Source organism: Balaenoptera borealis (genome assembly GCF_965194805.1).
Source record: "Balaenoptera borealis genome assembly, chromosome: 19".
Taxonomy (NCBI): Eukaryota; Metazoa; Chordata; class Mammalia; order Artiodactyla; family Balaenopteridae; genus Balaenoptera; species Balaenoptera borealis.
This window is the reverse complement of record NC_138878.1, coordinates 12,807,219-12,829,221: the sequence shown is the minus strand read 5'-3', so window position 1 is coordinate 12,829,221 and position 22,003 is coordinate 12,807,219. Positions and strand designations below refer to the sequence as shown.

The window sequence follows — 22,003 nt, the reverse complement described above, 5'->3', positions numbered from 1 at the left end:
TTACACTTCAATCCGTCGTGTGAAAGAAGCATGCCTGTTGCCAAATCCATGTCCTCGAGCTCCATAAATAGAGAAGCTACAGTCCTGGCTGCCGTCTACCCAGCTCACAGTGTTTGGGTGGCCCTTTGAAAATGGACCAGGTGTATTTCGTTCTGAGGATGGACTATATCCATTCCTTCATTCAATTCATTCTCACATTTACTCAGTAAATCCGTGCTACGTGCTGGAAATATAAAGGTGTGCTTTAGTCAGCTTGGGCTGCCATAACAAAACACCACAGACTGGGTGGCTTAAACAACAGACATTTATTTTCTTACAGTTCTGGAGGCTGGAAGTGTGACGTCAGGGTGCCAACATAGTCAGTTTCTGGTGAGGACCGTCCCCCTGGCTTGCAGACGACCACCTTCTTGCTGTGTGCCCACATGTCAGAGAGACAGCAAGCTCCAGCTCTCCGGTGTCCCTTTTTATAAGGGCGCTAATCTCATCATTAGGGTCCCACTCTCATGACCTCATTTTAAACCTAATTACCTCCCAAAGGCCCCATCTCCAAATACTACTCACATATGGACTTGGGGGGGGACACAATTCAGTCCATAGTAAGGTGAATATGACATAGACCTTGGTCTGGTGGAGTTCACAGTCTTTTGGGGTCACAGACACATGAACAGGCCCAGGAAAGCCTAGAAGCTGCAGAAGCAGGGTGTGATTCAGGACCAGGGCTGCTCAGAGGAGGGCTCGGCGGGCTACAGAAGGCCTCACGGTGGAGAGAGGTCTGAACTGAGTTTTACAGGATGAAGAGGTATCTCCCAGGCAGACAGGTTGGGGAGGAGTGTTTCTGGCAGGCAAGATTATATAGGCTCAAAGGGATTGATGCTTTTGGAATCCTAGGTGTGATTCAATGTGGTAGGAGTGCTGTGGACCATCTGAGGATTGCAGGATACAGGAACACTGGCTGTGAGAGGCCAACCAAAGCAGGAGACCCAGTGGGCATCTCGTCCCCGGACCCCACATCACCCACTTTGCCATCCAGAGAAAGAGGGAAAACTTGCTGCTTCCCTTTCCTCATTAATCCAAAGTAAAGTCCTCATTCCAGTGGGTCAGGGCCCCTCACAGTTTGGCTGCACCAGTTCTGCCTCTTGAGGTGGTGAGACAAAAGCTGCCAGAATGGCCTGAACCGGCACTGTCACCCCGGGGGGTCACTTCCATCATTGTGTTTTGAGAAATCTCTAAGGTCACTTTCCTATTGTGATTCTCAGCCATTATCTCCACCCCCCCCACCCGCCCCTGCCCGCCACAGTCCACTTCCTGGTGACTGCTCAGCACTCGATACCAAAGGGAACTCAAGGATGAAAAGGGCTTGACTTCCTTCAAGCTGATTTTGATTTGATTTTTACCAGGACCAAGGGGAGAGAGTAGCCCCTTATATTCAAGTTCCAACAGTGGTTCTCAAACTTTAGAACACATGAGTCCCCACATGCAGGTTCCAAGCTCTCCCAAGGAGACTGGTTTTCTCGGGCTGGGGCAGGACCCAAGAGTCTGCCTTTTAACCAGCACACTGGGAAATGTGATGCAGGGAGCCCAGGGATCGCACCTTGAAAACCACCGGAGCACTGAGTCTTTTCTACTTGCTCTTACTGTTTCCTCCACCAGAGAGCAGGGGTTATTTGCAAGGGGCTGGAAAGAGAATTAACACCAACTGAATGCCTGTTACGTGCCACACATTTTGTACGGGTGATTGGGATCTTCACCGTAGAGTAAATCACAGAAAGTTTCAGTAACTCACCACAGGTGACACAGCTGGGGAGAGGGCAAAATGACATTACACCTGGCCTGATACGGTCCCAGCAGCAGGACCCCCGGAAATGGAGCCTCAGGAGCGCCCCACCCTCAGCTGCTGAGGCTCGTTGTCATTTTATCCAGGTCATCACCTTGACACCATTCCGCAACATCACTCTGAAGCCCAAAGAGGTCCGGAAGCTGGAAGTCAACTTCGCCCCAAAGAAGCGTGTCCCTCCGTTCTCCGAAGAGGTGTTCATGGAGTGCATGGGGCTCCTGCGGCCCCTCTTCCTCCTCAGCGGCTGCTGCCAGGCCCTGGAGATCTCCCTGGACCAGGAACATCTTCCCTTCGGACCAGTCGTGTGTCGGACACAAGCCACGCGTCGCGTCCTCATGTTGAACACGGGCGACGTGGGTGCGAGGTAGGAGAGCCCTCTGGGCCTGGATTCCCATTTAACTATCCCAGGACCCTCTGAAGTGGTTACTATATTGTCCCCATTTCACAGATGAAGTTGAGGCTCAAAGTGGTTATATGACTTGCCAGCAGGGACCCACCCAGGCACTACTTGGGGAGTGCTGCCATAGCCGTGCCCGCTGCGCACCACACACCTGCAGGGGGCACCCTTCACACCGACCTCAGTTGAACAGTGCCCTGAGGCTGTGGAATGGCAGCCTTGGCACTGGAAGCAGTGGTCTGCACCATCCACCCTCTGTCTCCTGCCTGGACCAAGTGCCAGACCACAGAGGGGGTGACCACACAGGGCCATCGGATCCCAGCGCCACCAAGAATAGGGGCAACTCTCATGTGAAGGGATCATCTCCACCCCCCGATCAGACCTGAGAGGCAGTGCAGGGAGCGGTTATGGCCACAGTCTCGGGAGGGTTCCAGTCCTGGCCCGGCCACATCCTAGCTGTGTGACCTCGGGTACACGTGTAAGCGTGTTCATGCATATGCCCCCCAGTGTGCCACTTCCCACCCTGCTCAGCCCCAAGGGAGAGCCTAGAGATCCCACCCAGGAACGACCTGACCTTCGTCCCACCTGCCTCTGCTTTGCCCAGCAGTCTTCCTCCTCCCAGGCCCCAGGGAGTGCACGAGGGGATGAACCTCCCAGCTAAAAGCGCAGGCAAAATCTCTTCTCAGCAGGATTGAGGACACCCCAAGGATATTAGTAAACTACCTTGTCTCCTTTTGTCTTGGAAAAGGTTTAAATGGGACGCCAGAAAATTTGAGCCTCATTTCTCCATCAGCCCGGAAGAGGGCTATATCACCGCAGGCATGGAGGTTTCTTTCGAAGTGACTTACCATCCTGCTGAGGTGGGCAAGGAGATCCTCCATAAAAACTTGCTCTGCTTCATCCAGGGTGGCAGTCCTCTGAGCCTAACCCTGTCTGGAGTCTGCGTGGGACCACCTTCGGTAAAAGAGGTCAGTAGGTGCTGCCCACAGATGGGCCAGTGGCCAGAGTGGGCCCAGCAAGCCCCACAGGAGAACTCAGTCAGGCCTTCTAGAAACAAGTGGCCCTGTTCAAACAGTCCTTGGTGCCCACATCAAACATGTAGACCTGCTCCCTCCCACCACAGGGCCTTCACACATGCTGTTCCCACCGATGATATATTCATTTTCCCCTCTTCGTTTAGTTAATTCCTACTTATTCTTCAGCTCTCAACTCAAGCATCTCATTCTCAGGGAAGGTTGTATTGACATCTCTGGCTAGATCAAATTCTGTCATAAGCTCTGTAAGTAAGGGGTGAACACCTTTCGCTTTCTCTATGGTTAAAAAATGGGCTTGGGTTAATCCTCTGCTAGCCCTGTTCCTGGAAACCTAATAGTGGAAACCTGATAGTTGCTGGCAACACTGCTTATGGTCATAGACACCTGATCTCCATTTCCTGTTGTTTCAACAATGTTATATAAATGGAATCATGCAGTATGCTATAAATGTGTATGTACAAGTCTTGGCAAGAATATATGCTTTCATTTTCTTGGGTAAGTATGTAAGAGTGGAATGGCTGGGTCATAGGGTAGGTATATGTTTACCTTTTTAAGAACCTACCAAATTGTTTTCCGAAGTGGTTGTGCCATTTTACATTCCCATCAGCCACGTCTGACATTTCCACTTGTGCCGCATCCCTGCCAATACTTGATATGGTCAGTTTTTTTTTAATTTTAGTCATTCTAACAGGTATGTGGTGATGTCTCATTGTGGTTTTTAATTTGCATTTTCCTAATGACTAATGATGTTAAGCATCTTTTCAGGTACTTATTTGCCATCCATATATCTTCTTTGTTGAAGTGTCTGTTCAGATCTTCTATTTTTATTTGGGTTGTTTGCTTTCTTACTACTGAGTTTTGAGAGCTCTCTGTATATTCAGGACACAAGTTTTAAATTTAGATCTTCAGTCTGTTTAGAGTTCATTTTTGTATGTAGTGTAAGACATGAATCAAAATTCATTTTTTTTGTACATGGATATCCAGTTGTTCCAGCAGCATTTATTTAATTGATTATCCTTTCTCCACTGAATTGCCTTTGTACTTTGGTCAGAAACCAATTGATAATATATGTGTGGGTCTCCTGCTAAACTCTATTCTTGTCCCACTGGTGATCTTTTTGACTCTCTTCACACCAGTACGACATTGTCCATGTTGCTAAGCTCAATGGCTAGTTCTCACCACTCATCTTACTTGACCTGTCGATAGCATTTGACGCCTTGAACAAGCCCCTCCTCCTTCACTCACTTCCTTCATTACATGGCCTCCAGGGTACCACCCTCTACTGGTTTTCCTCCCACCTTATTAGCTGCTTCTTCTCATCTCCTCTTCTGATTTTTCTTAACATTGGAACATGCCAGTCAGGAATTAGTCCTGAAATTCCTTCTTTTTTCCTAAATACATTTACTTCTTGATGATCTCATCCAGTTTCTTGGCCTGAAAAAAACATTGCTATACTGACAACACCCAAATATATATATCTATCTATATCTATCTATCTATCTATATATGGCCTGAACCTTTCCTTGAACTCCAGATTTGTAAATTCCACTGCCTGCTTAAGGTTCCTGTTTTCTTCCAGGTGGTGAATTTCACCTGCCAGGTACGCTCCAAGCACATACAGACCATCATGCTTTCAAACCGCACCAACCAAACCTGGAATCTGCACCCCATCTTTGAAGGCGAGCACTGGGAGGGGCCCGAGTTCATCACCCTGGAGCCCCATCAGCAAAACAAGCCCTATGAGATTACCTACCGGCCCCGCACCTTGAATGTGGAGAACCGCAAGCATCAGGTAGGTTGAGCCCCACCTCCCCCACTGTTTTCCTGGCACGGTTGGAGGGAGGAGTTGTGTGAGAGAGAATGTTAAGACAAGAGGGGACCCCCACAAATGATACTGGATCCACGGGGAATCATGTCCAAAGCTTATCAAGTCCAAAGCTTCCCTTTTCGTCCATGTATTTTCATGCTGAGGGGATTCTCTTGGAACCAGGGGCTCAGTTCTAAAATGGAGTCCTCAGCTAAGCATCAAGCAATTAATACTTAGTTTAAGTGCACAAATAGCATCATAGTGACTGTAATAAAAATCAAAAAAAAGAAAAACCACAATCTTCCACCTCCCCTCCCCAAAAAGAACTGTTTTTGTCTGTCTTCACTACTTTGAATCCTTATTCAAATACAGCCATAGCTGCCATCACATCATCCTCAGTTTTGCAACCTGTTTACTTTTACCTTACATTATATCATGAGCATTTTTCTATTTAACTATGTAATCTTTGTGATAATCATTTTTAACGACTGACTAATATTTCATTGAATGACAGTTCCATAATTTATTTAACATCCCCCAGTTGTTGGATGTTTAAGTTATCTCTAAATTTTCATCAATATAAGTAGTTCTAATATACACGTGTATGTATATATGTAACTTTTTCTGCTGTAGGGATTTTTCTTCAGTAAGTTCCTTGGGATGGGATCCCTGGTTCAAATACACATGAACATTTTTAGGACTCTCGGGAACATATTCCCAAGCTGCTTTCCAAAAGTGTTACGCTTATTTGCAGAGCCTCCATTAATCCTGTGCTACTGCCATGCCTGAGAGGTAGCTAATAAAGGACCCTCTGTGTCATTCTGACCACATTTCTTCTTCTCTTAGGGCAGCCTCTTCTTCCCCCTCCCAGATGGGACCGGCTGGCTGTATGTACTGCATGGGACTTCCGAGCTCCCCAAAGCCGTGGCCAATATCTACCGTGAAGTGCCATGTAAGACGCCCTACACTGAGCTCCTGCCAATCACCAACTGGCTGAACAAGCCCCAGAGGTGAGGGAGTGGGGGAGACGGGGGGGAGGACTCACACCGTCGAGCCTAGCCCCTCCCCCGGTCAGGGCCCCTAGAGGACAGTGGAGGCTAAAGAGTCAAAGTTCTGGGCTGTGGCCAGGCATTGCCTGAACTGAGCCCCAGAGAGCGTCTCCTGTTCAGCGCTCTCCATGAGCAGCTGGTAACTTGAAAACCTCCTAGAACAGAGCCTGGCACAAAATACGTGCTCAGTAAAGGTTAGCTGTCATTATTATTGTCAAAACGATAATCGTGGTTGTTATTATTGAAAGCCCTGTCTTATCACGTAAGCCACTGGCCAGAGAAGGACGTCCCTTGGGTCTCGTACTTGCAGTGAGAGTGGAGGAGAACAGAAGACCTAGAGGAGCTTGAGGCCCACCAGCCTGGTCCCCTTCTTTTATGGAAAAGAAGCCAAAGGCTGGGAGAAGAGAACTGCCTGCTCAGCATAGTGGATGAAGGCCCAGACAAGCTGAAATGCTAGTTCCGCCAAAAACTAGGCATTGTTAACTGAGCTGTCACCTTCCTTCTCTCAGCCTCAATTTCTTCCCTAGTAAGATGGAGAGGATAACGAGAGGTACCTCCGACAGGCACTGTGAGGTGAGGACTGAAAGCCTGTCACGTAACACGTGCGGTGCACCGACTCAGTTCTGGCACAAAATAGGCGGGTAGTAAATGGTAGTTACTGTTACTGTTAGTGCCAGAGTGAAGACTAGAACCCTGGACCCGTGTGCTTTCCATGAAATCAAGAGTGGAGATGGCACCTTGCCTTCTTTCCTTTGGGCAAACTGTCTCATTTTGTCTGTCCTCTATTCTTGCACCCCTGTGCTCCCCAAGATTCCGGGTCATTGTGGAAATGTTGAAACCGGAGAAGCCCGACCTAAGTGTCACCTTAAAGGGCCTTGATTACATTGATGTGCTGTCTGCCTCCAAGAAAGACTACAAGCTGAACTTCTTTTCCCACAAGGAGGGACTGTACACAGCAAAGGTATCCACATGTTAAAGGCTCTGCCCTGGGACCCCGGAGGTTTGACCCTGAGGCTGATGATCCCCGTGTTGGGAGTGAAGATGCCCTCTCACAGCCAGCCTAGCGTTATCCTGTGAGGCTGACCATTTACAGGGACCAGGCAAAGGCATTCAGGATTCCCAGACTCTTTAAGATGAGACCAGATTGCAGGGCTAGCCAGCCAACGTGTAGGTCCATTCCAAGCCTTCAAGGTGGCAGAATCATGAAAATCTTTAAGCAGTAGGTAACAGTGGACCAGCAAACACCAGACCAGAAAAATAATAACAAAAGATCCCTTTTCTGAGGGCTTATAGAGTGTCCAGCATCACGCTGAGCCCTTGACACAGCTAGTAACATCAGAGCCAGGATTCAACTTAGAGCCATCGACTCTAAGACTCCTCAGGGTCTTTCACACGTGAGCTGTTTGTCCTAATTCATTCGTCAATTCAACAAGCATCTCTTGAGCACATGTGCCATATGCTATATACTATGTGCTGGTAATGCAGCAATGATCAAAAATAGGCACAGTCTCTGTTCTCCTGGAACACACAGTCCGGTGGAGGGAGATGGACATACATCAAATAGTTGCACTATGAATGCATAATTACAAAATGGCCTAAGTGCTGTAAGAAAAGGAGCATATGGGTCAGGGGCTCACTGAGAGGTCAGGGCTGAAGAGAACTATAGAGGAATTACCCGCTTACAGGTAGTACTTGAAGCCAGGATGGAGGATGGAACCACCTAGGGAAAGATCTTAAAGTGAAGAAATAGCATGTGAGCACAAAGAAGCGGCAAGAATAAAAGGAAATAATAACAAGTCCTGGCAAGGGCGTGCAGAACATGAATCCTTCATGCAGAGCTGGTGGGAGTGTAAATAGTGCAGCTGCTTTAGAAGACAGGCAGTTCCTCAAATGGATAAACATAGAGTTACCAAAGAATTCAGCAATTTATACCCAAAATAGGTGAAAACATACGTCCACACAAAAACATAAATATTCATAGCATCATTATTCATAAAAGCCAAAAAATGGAAACAACCTAAATTTCCATCAACTAGTGAATGGATAAATACAATGGAATATTATTTGGCAATAAAAAGTAACGGGAACAAAGTACTGATTCATGCAACACTGAAATGAATGCTGAAAACATTATGCTAAGTGAACGAAGTCAGTCACAAATGGCCACATATTATATGATTTTGTTTAAATGAAATGTCCAGAATAGGCAAATCTATAGGAATAGAAAGTAGACTAGTGGTGCGTAGGACTATAAGGGATGGATTAGGGGGAAGTGGGAATGATTGTTACTGGGGACAGGGCTTCTTTTGGGGGTGGTGAAAATGCTCTAAAATTGAGTGTGGGGATGGTTGGATCACTTTGTGAATATACTAAAAAAGCACTAAATTGTACACTTTAAATGGGTGAATTGTATAGCATGTGAATTGTATCTCAATAAAGCTGAAAGGAAATATGAGACATAAAATATATATCAAGAAGTGCTAATGCCCATCTAACAGGAGCTCCCGAAACAGAAAAACAAGATAATAAAAGGAAGAAAATACTCTACGAAATAATTGAAGAAAAAAATGTCCAGAGCTATTTGACAAACTCTGAGTCTTCTAATTGAAGGAACCCACCAAGTTGCCAACCAAGGTGAATGAAAAACAGACTCACATCTAAGTACATGAGAACAAAATTTCAGAAAACTGGGATAAAAGAGAAAGTCTTAAATGATTCTAGAGAAAATAGATGGAAGTAATATTCACAATAACATCAGATTTCTCATGGCCACACTGAATACCAAAAGCAATAGGGTAAGCTATTCAAACTGTTTAGAATGACTTTCAATTTCGAATGCCTTTTCCAGACAAGACTATCGTGAGAGCAAAATAAAGACACTTTTAAACATGCAAAGACTCAAAGTAACCAACCCATATACACAATCCCTATCTGAAAGAAGTGCTACAAAATTAAAAATTTTTCTTTTTTTCTTTTTTAATTTGTAAACAATTTATGTTTACGTTAACAGATACAGTGGAAAATATGAAACATTAATTCTAATTAGCAAAATGATTCCTCTTGTAAATGAATCCAAGAGGAAAGTACAAGGATACAATGAACAAAGAATCAAAATTAAATTGATAGGTAATTTCAAATAATTGTTGAGAAGAAATCTGAAATTAATATTTCATATGACCTCAATATAGGAAATAGCAAGGGGAGAGATAAAATAAGGCAATGAAAAAAATTTTCTTTCGTTTGGAAGCAAATGGGGAGATAAGAGATTTTCTCATTCATAGAGAAGGGTAGGGAGAGAATTAGAGCTATTTGTAAACTGTAGGTATGAACAGAAAAATACCAGTAAATATATTTATTAAAATACAAGTGAAGGGACTTCCCTGGTGGTGCAGTGGTTAAGAATCCGCCTGCCAATGCAGAGGACACGGGATCGATCCCTGGTCCGGGAAGATCCCACATGCCGCGGAGCAGCTAAGCCCGTGAGCCATAATTACTGAGCCTGCTCTCTAGAGTCTGGGCACCTAGAGCCCGTGCTCTGCAACAAGAGAAGCCACTGCAATAAGAAGCCCGTGCACCGCAACGAAGAGTAGCCCCGGCTCGCCACAACTAGAGAAAGCCCATGCACAGCAATGAAGACCCAAAGCAGCCAAAAATAAAAATAAATAAATTTATTTTTAAAAATTAAAAAAATAAAAAATACAAGTAAAATTTTGGGTAAAAATGACAACAAACCCAGATCACAGGATCTCTTTACAGTAACATATATACTGAAATGAACAATAACAACCTAAAAGTGTTTTAAAAGTCAAAAATACTTTTGCTTCCGGTTATGCTGGAGTAAGTAGACCCTCACCATAAACAACCATAAAACTGGACAAAATATCTGAGGTAACTCTTCTTAGGCATCGGACAACAGGCAGCACAATACCGCAATCCATCAGAGAGAAGAGAAACTTACGAAATGAGTCCTGTGATTGTCCTCTCTGGCTTGGGACAATTTCCTGACTGCTGTGTTGTCAGCTCTAGAGCAACTACTAAAAATCTATTGTTTAAAAATATAGGTAAGAAGCCAGTAGAGGAAATAAAATATATTACAAAAGATTACACATTGATCCAAAAGAAGGCAGGAAAGTAGCAAGCAAGGAATGAAAAAATAAGAGACAAATGGAAAAGAAATAGCAAAAGGGCTGACTTCAACCCGAACACATAAATGATTGCTTTAAATATAAAAGACTAAACACTCCAATTAAAATACAGAGGGTATCAGAGCACTCTAAATTTAAAGACAGGAAGAGATTGAAAGTAAAAAGGCAGGTATGTAAAGAACTATTATCACCTATTGTAATAAGATAAACAACTCAAGGTATTAAAAAAAAGCAAAAACTGGAGTAGACTCTACGTCACGGAAGTAAATATATGAATGACCAAGAAGCACATGAGAAAATGCTCAACATCATCAGTCATCCAGGGAAAGAACTGAAAAAGGGGAGCAGCTTATCAACAGGTCAGACACAGGCGTGAGGGGACAGTGCACTGCAGTTACAAGTGTGAGCTCTGGAGTCAGGCCAACCTGGGTTCAAATCCTGGTTCTGATACTACTCTGCATGTGACCCTGGGCAAGATAATAACTTGCTAAGCCCGTTTGCTCATGATTAGAAAAACCGGTGAGGGGAATAGTAATGTTGCCTACAAATTGTATGAATTAAATAAGTACTTCCAGTGCCTAGTACACAGTAATCAAGTGTTAGATGCTATCATTATCATTATTATTATTATTAATATTATTAACTATTCCAGCAGCAGCAGGAATTGGAGTGAAGCCCACCACAACATGCACCTCTTGAGGTCTTGCTTGTTCTCCAGGGCCACTCAGCTGTCCCACTGGGGACACCTTCATCTTCAGCACTAGACGGTGCTGCTCTAGCCTCTCCTAAAGCAACCCAGGCTCCTTCATGCTCTCTCACCTGGGAGAAGCCAGAGCGGAATACCTGAAGAGAAGGGCTGGCTGGCAGGGTTCACAGGGGCTGGGAGGGCCTGCGTCAGCCTGGTCCCTGTGCTTCATGCGTCCACGCACTGCAAACAGGGAGAAGGATCCTGTAGATGGCGGAGGACCCTGGGCTAACCCCTCTGCTCTGTCCCACTTCCTCCCACTCTCTCTGTGAACCCAGGTGATCTTCCGAAACGAGGTGACCAACGAGTTCCTATACTACACGGTGAGTTTCAGGGTCATCCCTTCAGGCGTCATCAAAACCATCGAGATGGTGAGCCCTGTCCGGCAGAGCACATCGGCCTCCATCAAGGTGGAGAACCCCCTGCCCTACTCGGTGACCTTCTCCACGGAATGCAGGGTGCCCGACATCAGCCTGCCCTCCCAGTTTGTGGTGCCGGCCAACTCTGAGGTATGGCCCTGCCTGCCAGGGGCTCCCCGCCCCCATATCTGTGCTGGAGGCTCTGCCCAGGGGGCCTCTGGATCCACGTTCTGCATCCCGTAGTTGGGCCAGCCTTGGCGGTGGTCGGGAGGGCAGGGGATGATCGACTGATCGACCACGCTCCTGTTCTCTCCTTTCCTCTGCTGCCCAAGTCCTCACGTAAACCAGGGCCACATAGAGCTTTAGTTCAGGCATGTAAAAGGGACTTGTCTCTATGATGTGTTTGTTTGCCTTGCTCAAATTTAAAATATTCTTCTTGTTTTTCCTAATTACATAAGTCACATAGAATATATGTGGTGAAAAGGACAGCAAGGGACACATAATAGTGTATCACGTGTACAACACACACACACACATTTGTCTATGTGCTTGTTTATGCACAGACCACTTCAGGGAGGTGGCACAAGAAGGCTTTGACAGTGGTTGGGCAGACATGGCCCAGAGTTATGAACTGGTGGGAAGATAAATGCTCTTTTCATCAGTCTGTCACTCCAAACTCTCACTGTCCGGATTCCATCAAAATCTCTTCTGTTTCCCCAACTTCAGCCCACCTGGCCTGTTCCCTGCACTCCCCTCTGTCTCTTCCTTCACTTTCAGAATCTAGTTATCTGTTTTGTTCTTCAGAGAGAGTCTCCATGCCCTTTATCTTATTGTATTTTTATATTTTTCACTGTGAACTATACAGAAAAGTATACAAAACATACATATACATATATGTATGTGTACATATAAACATGTATATGCATGCAAACATGTTTGTTTAAACAAAAAATTATGAAATAAATATCTGTTAAACCAATACCCAGGCCAAGAAATAAAAAATTGCCACCTCCCCAGACACCCCTCTCTCCCTCACTCCTAAAAGTTACCACTATCCTTATTTTGTAATGATCATGTCTTGCTTTTAAGCAATATAGTTTAGTTTTGCCTGTTTTTGAACTTTATGCAAAAGAAATCATACTATGTACATTCTGTAATGTTTTATTTCTTTCGCTCAGAGTTGTGAATTGTGACGGTCCTCCATGCCATTGCCCACAGCTGAGGTTCATTCATCCTCACCGCTGTAGACTATCCTAAATGACTAGACCACAATTTAGATATCCATCCTACTATGGCCAGACATTTGTGTTGGTTTCAACATTTGGCTATCGTGGAAAATGCTGCTATGGTTCTTTTTGCACAAGCGCCCTCTTGATGCACATGCACCTGTATTTCTCCACAGTGTCCACCCGGGAGTGGAATCCCTGGGTCATAGGGTGTGCCTGCCTCTAACTGCCAACCAGTAGATAACTGCCAATCAGCAACGCGAGTTCACCAACCCTTGGTATTGTCAGAATTTTTAAGTTTACCAATCTGATAGACTCCTAATTAACTGGTAACTCCCTTTTTACATACAGATTGATTTTAGTTGGGTAATAGTCTGTGTAGGAGATTTGCCTCTGTGTTCATGAATGAGAATGGACCACAGTCTTCCTTCCTCATACTCTTTGTCCAGTTTGGGTGTCACTTTTGCTAATTTTCTCGCTTTCTCGATTCTGTGAAAGAGTTTATAAAAGATTGAAATTATGTCTTCTTTGAACTCACTGGTGAAGCCACTGAGGCCTGGTGTTTTCTTTGTGGGAAGATTGTCTACTACTGATTTAATTCTTTCAGTGGGTTATTGGACTATTTAGATGTTCTGTTTCTTCTTGAGTCAGTAATAAGAGCACTTCCATTTCATCGATACAGTGAAAATATTGGTATAACATTGTTACTATCCTCTTATTACCTTTTTTTGTGTTTTTTGATTTTTTTTGGTACTCAAAAAAGCCTCATTTTTTAAAAATTAATTTTTATTGGAGTATAGTTGCTTTACAATGTTGTGTTAGTTTCTGCTGTACAGTAAAGTGAATTAGCTATACGTATACGTATATCCCCTCTTTTTTGGATTTCCTTCCCATTTAGGTCACCACAGAGCATCAAGCAGAGTTCCCTGTGCTATACCGTAGGTTCTCATTAATTATCTATTGTATACATAGCAGTGTATATATGTCAATCCCAATCTCCCAGTTCATCCCACCCCCCACCCCCGGTATCCATACATCCGTTCTCTACATCTGTGTCTCTATTTCTGCTTTGCAAATAAGTTCATCTGTATCATTTTTCCAGATTCCACAAATAAGTGATATTATACGATATTTGTTTTCCTCTTTCTGACTTACTTCACTCATTCTCTAGGTCCACCATGTCTCTGCAAATTGCACAATTCCATTCCTTTTTATGGCTGAGTAATATTCAATTGTATATATGTACCACATCTTCTTTATCCATTCTTCTGTTGATGGACATTTAGGTTGCTTCCATGTCCTGGCTATCGTTAATAGTGCTGCAATGCACATTGGGGTGCATGTGTCTTTTTGAATGGTTTTCTCTGGGTATATGCCTAGGAGTGGGATTGCTGGATCATATGGTAGCTCTATTTTTAGTATTTTAAGGAACCTCCATACTGTTCTCCATAGTGGCTGTATCAATTTACATTCCCACCAACAGTGCAAGAGGGTTCCCTTTTCTCCACACCCTCTCCAGCATTTATTGTTTGTAGAGTGTTTGATAATGGCCATTCTGACTGGCGTGAGGTGATACCTCATGGTAGTTGTGATTTGGATTTCTCTAATAATTAGTGATGTTGAGCATCTTTTTGTGTGTTTGTTGGCCATCTGTATGTCTTCTTTGGAGAAATGTCTATTTAGGTCTTCCACCCATTCTTCGATTGAGTTGTTTGTTTTTCTTGATATTGTGCTGCATGAGCTGTTTGTATATTTTGGAGATTAATCCCTTGTCAGTTGCTTTGCTTGCAAATATTTTCTCCCATTCTGAGGGTTGTCTTCTCGTTTTGTTTATGGTTTCCTTTGCTGTGCAAAAGCTTTTAAGTTTAATTAGGTACCATTTGTTTATTTTTGTTTTTATTTTCACTACTCTAGGAGGTGGGTCAGAAAAGATCTTGCTGTGATTTATGTCAAAGAATGTTCTGCCTATGTTTTCCTCTAAGAGTTTTATAGTGTCCAGCCTTACTTTTAGGTCTTTAATCTATTTTGAGTTTATTTTTGTGTATGGTGTTAGGAGGTGTTCTGATCTCATTCTTTTACATGTAGCTGTCCAGTTTTCCCAGCACCACTTATTGAAGAGACTGTCAAAAAAAAGCTTCATTTTTAATTTAGCTTTCTGACACTGTGCTTTTGCCTTCAATACTTTCTCAACGATTTTCTTCTCAATAAGGAGAGCATGTTTGATCCTGTCACTGACACATTTAGCACACAGGGAGCTACCAGAGGCCCGGCTGACGTGTTTTTTCATTTTAGACCACCTCATAAGAACTTTAGGTCTCACAGCACGAATCTTATTACCTTTTTTATGTGACGTTCCCTTTTCATTTCTAATATTGGTCATTGTGCCTTCTCTCTTTGTTTCTTGATCAACCTTGCTAGAGGTTTCTCAACTTTTTTTTTTTTTTTTTCCATAAAAGCATCTTTGGGCTTTGTTGTTACGCTCTATTGTATGGTTGCTTTCTAGTTGATTGATTTCCACTCTTATCTTTGTTATTCCCTTCCTTCTGCTTCCTTTGGGTTAGTGTTGCTTTAACTAATTTCAAAGATAAACGCTTAGGGAATTAACTTGTAGTCTTCTTTATTTTCTAATATACGCACTTAAGATTATAAATCTCCCTCTAAGTACTGCTTTAGCTGCAGCATACAAGTTTTTATATTTATATGTAGTATTTTTTATCATAAAGTTCAAAAGTATTCTAATTTTCACTATTATTAATACTTCTTTTTTGACTCCTGGTTTATTAGAAGTTTCTTAATTTCCAAAGATGTGGATTTTTCTAGTTACCACGTTTTAAAATTATTTTGTGGTCAGAGAATATATTCCATATTATTTCAGTACTCTAGAATTTTTTCAGACATGCTCTATGGCCCAATATCGTCTTTTTTTAAAATCCTCCACCTCTTTTTGAAAAGAATGTATTTGCTGTTTTGTTGTTCAGTTTTCTTTAGCCTTACTGATAGTTTTGTCTGCTTGTTTGATCAGTTTTAGGAGAGTATATTAACATATACTACTATGATTGTGGATCTGTCTGTTTATCTTTGTAGTTCTGTCATGTTTTGCTTTATGTGTATACTTTGAAGCTATATTACTAGTTAAATAAAAATTATAATATCTTTCTGGTGACTTGAAACTCTTTTCATTATAAAGTGATCTTCTTTGTCTCTAGTAACACTTTTTGCCTTAAGATCTATTTTGTCTAATATTAATATAGGTTTCTTTTGGTTAGCATTTGCATGGTGTGGGTTTTTTAATCATCACACTTTCAATCTTTCTCTATCCGTATAATCTAAACGTGTCTCTTATAAACAGTGTACAGATGAGATGGATTTGGTTTTTTAACCCAGTCTAGCAAGGCTTCCTTTTCACTTGAGCATTCACACCATTTATATTGAGTGTAAATAGTGACATATTCAGGTGTACATGCAAATCTGTACTTTCTGTTTATCTTATCTGTTCTATGTTTTCTTTTTCTCTGTTTTGTAGTGATCTCTTCCTGGCATGTCTTCATTGTCTATAGCAATATTATTCTGCTCATCATTCACCTTTTTTATTCCTTTTCCGTTGTTCATTCTAACTTTTTCCATGCTTTTAGAAGGAAAAGGTGGCCCTGGATACCTTTTGTAGCTTCACATAACTAAGATTCTTCTGTTGTTACCACAAATATTTTTTAAAATACAGCTTTGTACTTTTTAGGGTTTTTTTTCTTTTTTCTCCCCACCTTTATCTGAGCTTTATCTTTCCTTTGCCCTCAGTGTCTCAGTCACAGTCAAATAGATTCTACTCTCAGAGGTTTCTCTCGGCACAAGGTTTTGTCTTAGAAGGGAGTTTAAGTAACTTGGTTTTAAGCTGCCCCACGTCACCCAATCTTATTGTGACATGTTTGCAGTTAGCGATAAACTAGAGCCTGAGATCATCCTTCCAGCTTAGGCTGCTGTTGTCAGTTGTCCTGTCAAGTTTCCCAGGTTGAGTGGGACCCTCAATCTAGGGTGATTCTCTGGCTCTCAGACTGATGTTCCTTTGCTCTCTCTCCCACTCCTCCCAGACAGTGGCTTACTCACACCAGTCTCATGGCTGTGAGTAATCAGCCCTACTCACCCATCTTTTGGAGTTGGTAGCTTATCTTTTCACTTAGTTATGTTATAGATGTTGTCGTTAAGCTGGTTGGTCTGAGTGTTTTGTGGGGGATTTGGGAAGACTGTGCAGCGGCTGCTGCTATCATCTTGCTCAAAACCTGGAACTGGTTTTAACGTATGACGTGAGGCAAGAGTCATGTTTCCTTTTTCTCCAAGTGAATATAAATCATCTCAGACTGTGTTACTACAAAGACCGTCTTTTCCGCACTGATTTACACGGCCATTTGTGAAATAAATCAAGTGTCCATATATGCATGGATCTGTTCTAGGTTTCCTATAATATAATAATGACTCAGTTTCTGAACTTGTACCAATGCCACGGCATCCTAATTATTACAGTTTTATAGTATAGTTTGATATATGGCCAAGCAAGCAATCACTCTAGCTTTATATTAAGACTTAATAATCTCTTATATTCTTTTTTTTCAAGAGTACCTTGGCAAGAATAGCATTGCATTTTTGGCCCTTTGCACTTCCATATATATTTTTAAATCAGCTTGTCAAGTTCCTTAAAAAAAAAAAAAACTGTTGGGATTTTGATTGGTATTAAATTAAGTCTATAGATTATTTTAAGAATGTATAAGTTTTCTGGGGTATTCCCTGGTGGTCCAGTGGTTAAGACTCCACGCTTTCACTGTCAAGGGCCTGGGTTCAATCCCTGGTCAGGGAATTAAGATCCCACAAGCTGCGTGGTGCGGAAGGGAAAAAAAAAAAAAAGAATGTATAAGTTTTCTGTTGATCCACAACAAATTATTCCAAAACTCAGCAACTTAAAACAACAGACATTTATTACCTACAGTTTCTGAGGATTAGGAATCTAAGAGCAGCTGCCTAACCGGGTGGTTTTGGCTCAGGGGCTTTCGTGAGGAAGTCAGTTGTCAGCCAGGACTCTAGGCATCCCTAGGCTTGACTGGGGCTGGATAATCTGCTTCCAAACTCACTCACCTGGTTGGTTGTTGGAAAGGTCCTGGTTCCTTGCTGGCTGTTAGCTGGAGGCTTCAGTTCCTCACCATGTGGCCTCTCCCGCGAGCTGCTTTCAACGAGGCAGCTCACGTACCTTAGAGTGAGCGATCTAAAAGAAAGTGAGGGGACTTCCCTGGTGGCACAGTGGTTAAGAATCTGCCTGCCAATGCAGGGGACACGGGTTTGATCCTGGGCCGGGAAGATCCCACATGCCACGGAGCGACTAGGCCCATGCGCCACAACTACTGAGCCTGTGCGCCACAACTACTGAGCCCGCGTGCCACAACTACTGAAGCCTGCATGCCTAGAGCCCATGCTCTGCAGCAAGAGAAGCCACCGCAATAAGAAGCCCGTGCACTGCAACAAAGGGTAGCCCCCGCTCGCCGCAACTCGAGAATAGCCTGCACGCAGCAACGAAGACCCAACACAGCCAAAATATAAATAAATAAATAAATAAAAATAAAGTGAGGCAGCAAAGAAGAAAGAGGGTGCACAAGACAGAAACCACAGTCTTTTCCTCTTAATCTCAGAAGTGACACGCCATCTCTTCTGCCACATACTTGTGGTCACATAGACCAACCTGGTTCAGTGTGGGAGAGGACTATACAAGGGTGTGAATACCAGGAAGTGGGGGTTACTGGGGGCCATCTTGGAGCCTGTCTGTCATAGGGGAGAATTTGAATCTTTTTAGTATTGAGATTCCCAACCCATGAGCAAATCTCCATTAAGCCTTCTTTAATTTCTCTCAATAATATGTTTTTTTGTTTTCTATGTAGAGGCTTTGCTCATCTTTTGTTAGATTTATTTCTAGGTTTTGTATATTTTGATGCTATTATACATAGCATCTTTTTAAAATTTCATATTCTAAATATTTGTTGCAATCATTTAGAAATATAACTGATTTTTGTATATCACCTTTTACCCAAACATAAATAAAATTCACTTAATAATAATTTAAATTGTAGATTCTTGTATTTTGTACATGTACAATCATATCATCTGTAAGTAATTACAATTTTGTTTCTTCCGTTCTAAACCTTTTCCTTTAAGTACTTTTTCATGCCTTATAGGGCTATCTAGGACCTCCAGAACAATGGTGACCAGAAAGGCAACAGAAGGCATTGTCTTGCTCCTGATCTTGAAGGGAAAGCTTTCAAAGTTTCACCATTTATTATGATGTTTGTTTTGGGTTTCTTATAGGTACCCTTTATCAGATTAAGGATATCTCCTATTCCTAGTTTGCTAAGAGCTTTTTTAAAAACACTATGAATGGATGTTGAGTTTTATCAAATACTTTTACTGCATCTATTGAGATGCTCATTTGATTGTTTTCCTTTTAGTTTGTTAATGTGGCAACTGATTGTTTTTTCCAGCGTTAAACCAATTCATTCATGGAATAAGCCCAACTTAGTCATGTAGTCTCTTTTTTATATGTTGCTGGATCAGTTGGATAACATTTTTATTAGACATTTTGTATATATGTTCAGTAGGGAAACTGGCATCCAATTTTCCTTTCTCCTTGTTGGATTCTGATGTCAAGATTCTGTTAGTTGAGGTAGGTTTCCTCTTTTTCTTTTCTCTGGAAGAACTTGTGGAATATTAGATTGGTAGAACTTAAAAGTAAAGCTTTGTGATCTGGAATTTTGTTAAGGGAAATTTTTTTTTTACTGTTGATTAAATATCTTTAATGGTTATAGGACTATATGGGTTTTCTTTATCTTTTTGAGTCTGTTTCTGTAATTTATATTTGTTTATACATTTGTCCATTTTCATCCAAATTTTTTTAATTGTGGTAAGATCATGTAAATTTTTGTACTGTATTCTCTGTTAAACATCTACAGTAATTTTAGTGATATCCTCTTTATTTTATTGTTCAGTAAGAAGTAGTTTTCTTTTGTTTTTTTTTTTAATAAATTTTATTTTGGCTGCGTTGGGTCTTTGTTGCTGCGTGCGGGCTTTCTCTAGTTGTGGCGAGCGGGGGCTACTCTTCGTTGCAGTGCACGGGCTTCTCATCGCAGTGGCTTCTCTTGTTGCGGAGCACGGGCTGTAGGTACACGGGCTTCAGTAGTTGTGGCTCGCGGGCCTAGCTGTTCTGTGGCATGTGGGATCTTCCCAGACCAGGGCTCAAACCATGTCCCCTGCATTGGCAGGTGGATTCTTAACCACTGCGCCACCAGGGAAGCCCAGAAGTAGTTTTTTAAAAAAAAAACAACAATACCCACTCATGATAAAAACAAAATTTTAACCCTACAAAAGTACATGAAATAGAAAGTAAAAGTCCCCACAGTCCCATTTCCCCCACCCTAAGATAACTACTGGTAACAATTCGACATACCCTTGTCTCTTTTCTGTACATATATAGACATAATCTTCTCCACAAAAATAAGCTCATATACATTTCTAGAGCTTTATATACATTTGTAGAACCTTCTTTCTCCCACTTAAAATATTACCAACACCTTTTATTTCAATGCTTAGAGCTTTGCCTCTTCCTTTGTAATGGCTACATAATATTCCACTGAGGTGAATAAAGAATACTTTATTTACCCAATCTCTTACTGCTAATGCATTTGAATTGTTTCCCTTGTTTTGCTATTATAAGCAGTACTCCTTGGTTCTTGTTTTGTTTTGCTTTGGATGATAATAGAGGAAGGAGAAAGCCTCCCCCAAATGATGATAGAACCCAGGAAACTGTTCAGAGATTGGCTATGAGCAAAGAAAGAACTGCCTGGCCTTCAGCCCTCCTGCCCCTCCAGCCCACCCGCCCCATCTCCATAATTATGCTTCTCAAGAGAGGATCCAGTACCTATTGTTAGATTCAAAGAGATTCCAGATACAGAAATACGCAGACTAGGGAAAGGTAGAAGGGGTCCAGAGGAGGAAAAGTGGGCTGGTTTGGACAGAGGTTCTCCAGGCTCAAGATCAGTATGAGCATCTGCTACCAGCCTGCTGTGAGGTCACGCGGGGGCAGAGGATGGGTCAGACGTTCAGCCTCACAGGAGCCTTTGTCTTCTCTTGCAGGGCACATTCTCATTTGAATTCCAGCCCTTGAAAGCTGGAGAAACCTTCGGGAAACTAACACTGCACAACAGTGATTTGGGTTACTACCCATATGAGCTCAGTTTGAAGACCACGCCAGCACTGCCTGAAAAGCCTGTCCACTTCCAGGCTGTTCTTGGCAGTGGCCAGAGCATCTTTGCCAAGTTCACCAATTACGCCCGGCAGAAGACAGAATACTACTGCAGGGTGAGCAGCCCCTGCCTCACCCTCTGCCCTTCGCTTTCCAGAAGTCTGGGCTCCAAAATAATGGGAGGGGGACGCGGGGGGTGCAGAAATGTGAAACTCAGACTCAGATGCTTTATCTAGTTGGAAACTCTCAGCTAGAAACAAAGAGTACCAGGCCTGGGTTCTTCCTCACAGACTTTCTAGCGTAACAAGCTGGGGTTGGGGTAGGGGGAGTTTTGCTTCCCACAACATACTCAGTGGTCAGTACAATGAGACAATAGAGCTTAGTGGTCATGAGTATCAGCTGTGGAATCCAGCAGACCTGGATTTGAATCCTGGCTTCACCGTTTACTCTTTGTATGAATAATTTACTAACACTCTCACAGGATAGCTGTCAGGATTTTTAAATAGGTGTATAAAACTAATCCTGGCCCATAGTAAGTGTTCCATATATGTTACCTATTAAATCAGTGTGAATATAGGTTTAACTACTGAAACAGAAAGCCCCTCAAACCAACAAAATAGTAGTTTATTCCCCTCTCAAATAGCAGTGTGGGCATAAGCAGTTTGGGCTGGAATGGCAGCTCCATGACATCAGGCACCCAGACCCTTCTTTCCTGATGCTCTTCCCTCTATAGGGAGTTGCTTCGGTCCACACGGACCAAGATGGTTTACTGTGACATCCACATTGCAGCCAGCTACCTGGGGAAAACGGGGAAGCTGCATACATCACTTCCACTCACATTCCATTGAAGAAAACTTCATATGACCACACCCAGCAACAAGGGGAGCTAGGAGTGTAGCCTTGCACTGGGTGGCCGTGTGCCCAGTTAACATCAGAGTCCCATGGCCATGGTCACAAGGCATAGGCTCTATTTTTAACTGAGGTATAGTTGATGTACAGTATTTTATAAGTTTCTGGTGTACAACGTAGTGAGTCACAACTTTTAAAGAGGCATAGGCTCTTGATCATCCTCATCCGTCAGGAGAAGCCTGGTTATTCTGTAGTAACAGCCCCAATATCTCAGCGGCTTAAAACAACAAAG

The 22,003-nt window shown here is 42.8% G+C and overlaps 1 protein-coding gene and 1 long non-coding RNA gene across 3 annotated transcripts in view; one reads left to right on the top strand and one right to left on the bottom strand.

Moving 5' to 3' along the window:
- The window catches only part of LOC309617580, a 548,498-nt gene that overhangs the window by 522,177 nt on the left and 4,318 nt on the right, over window positions 1-22,003 (bottom strand). The window lies entirely within an intron of this gene.
- HYDIN (HYDIN axonemal central pair apparatus protein) overlaps window positions 1-22,003 on the top strand; it is a 441,132-nt gene that overhangs the window by 416,519 nt on the left and 2,610 nt on the right. For both annotated transcript variants that reach the window (XM_082369752.1, XM_082369751.1), the window contains 7 exons: window positions 1,921-2,198; window positions 2,980-3,199; window positions 4,845-5,057; window positions 5,919-6,082; window positions 6,932-7,082; window positions 11,290-11,520; window positions 20,754-20,978. In XM_082369752.1, coding sequence (XP_082225878.1) covers window positions 1,921-2,198; window positions 2,980-3,199; window positions 4,845-5,057; window positions 5,919-6,082; window positions 6,932-7,082; window positions 11,290-11,520; window positions 20,754-20,978 — 1,482 coding nt within the window. The remainder of the gene's footprint in view (window positions 1-1,920; window positions 2,199-2,979; window positions 3,200-4,844; window positions 5,058-5,918; window positions 6,083-6,931; window positions 7,083-11,289; window positions 11,521-20,753; window positions 20,979-22,003) is intronic.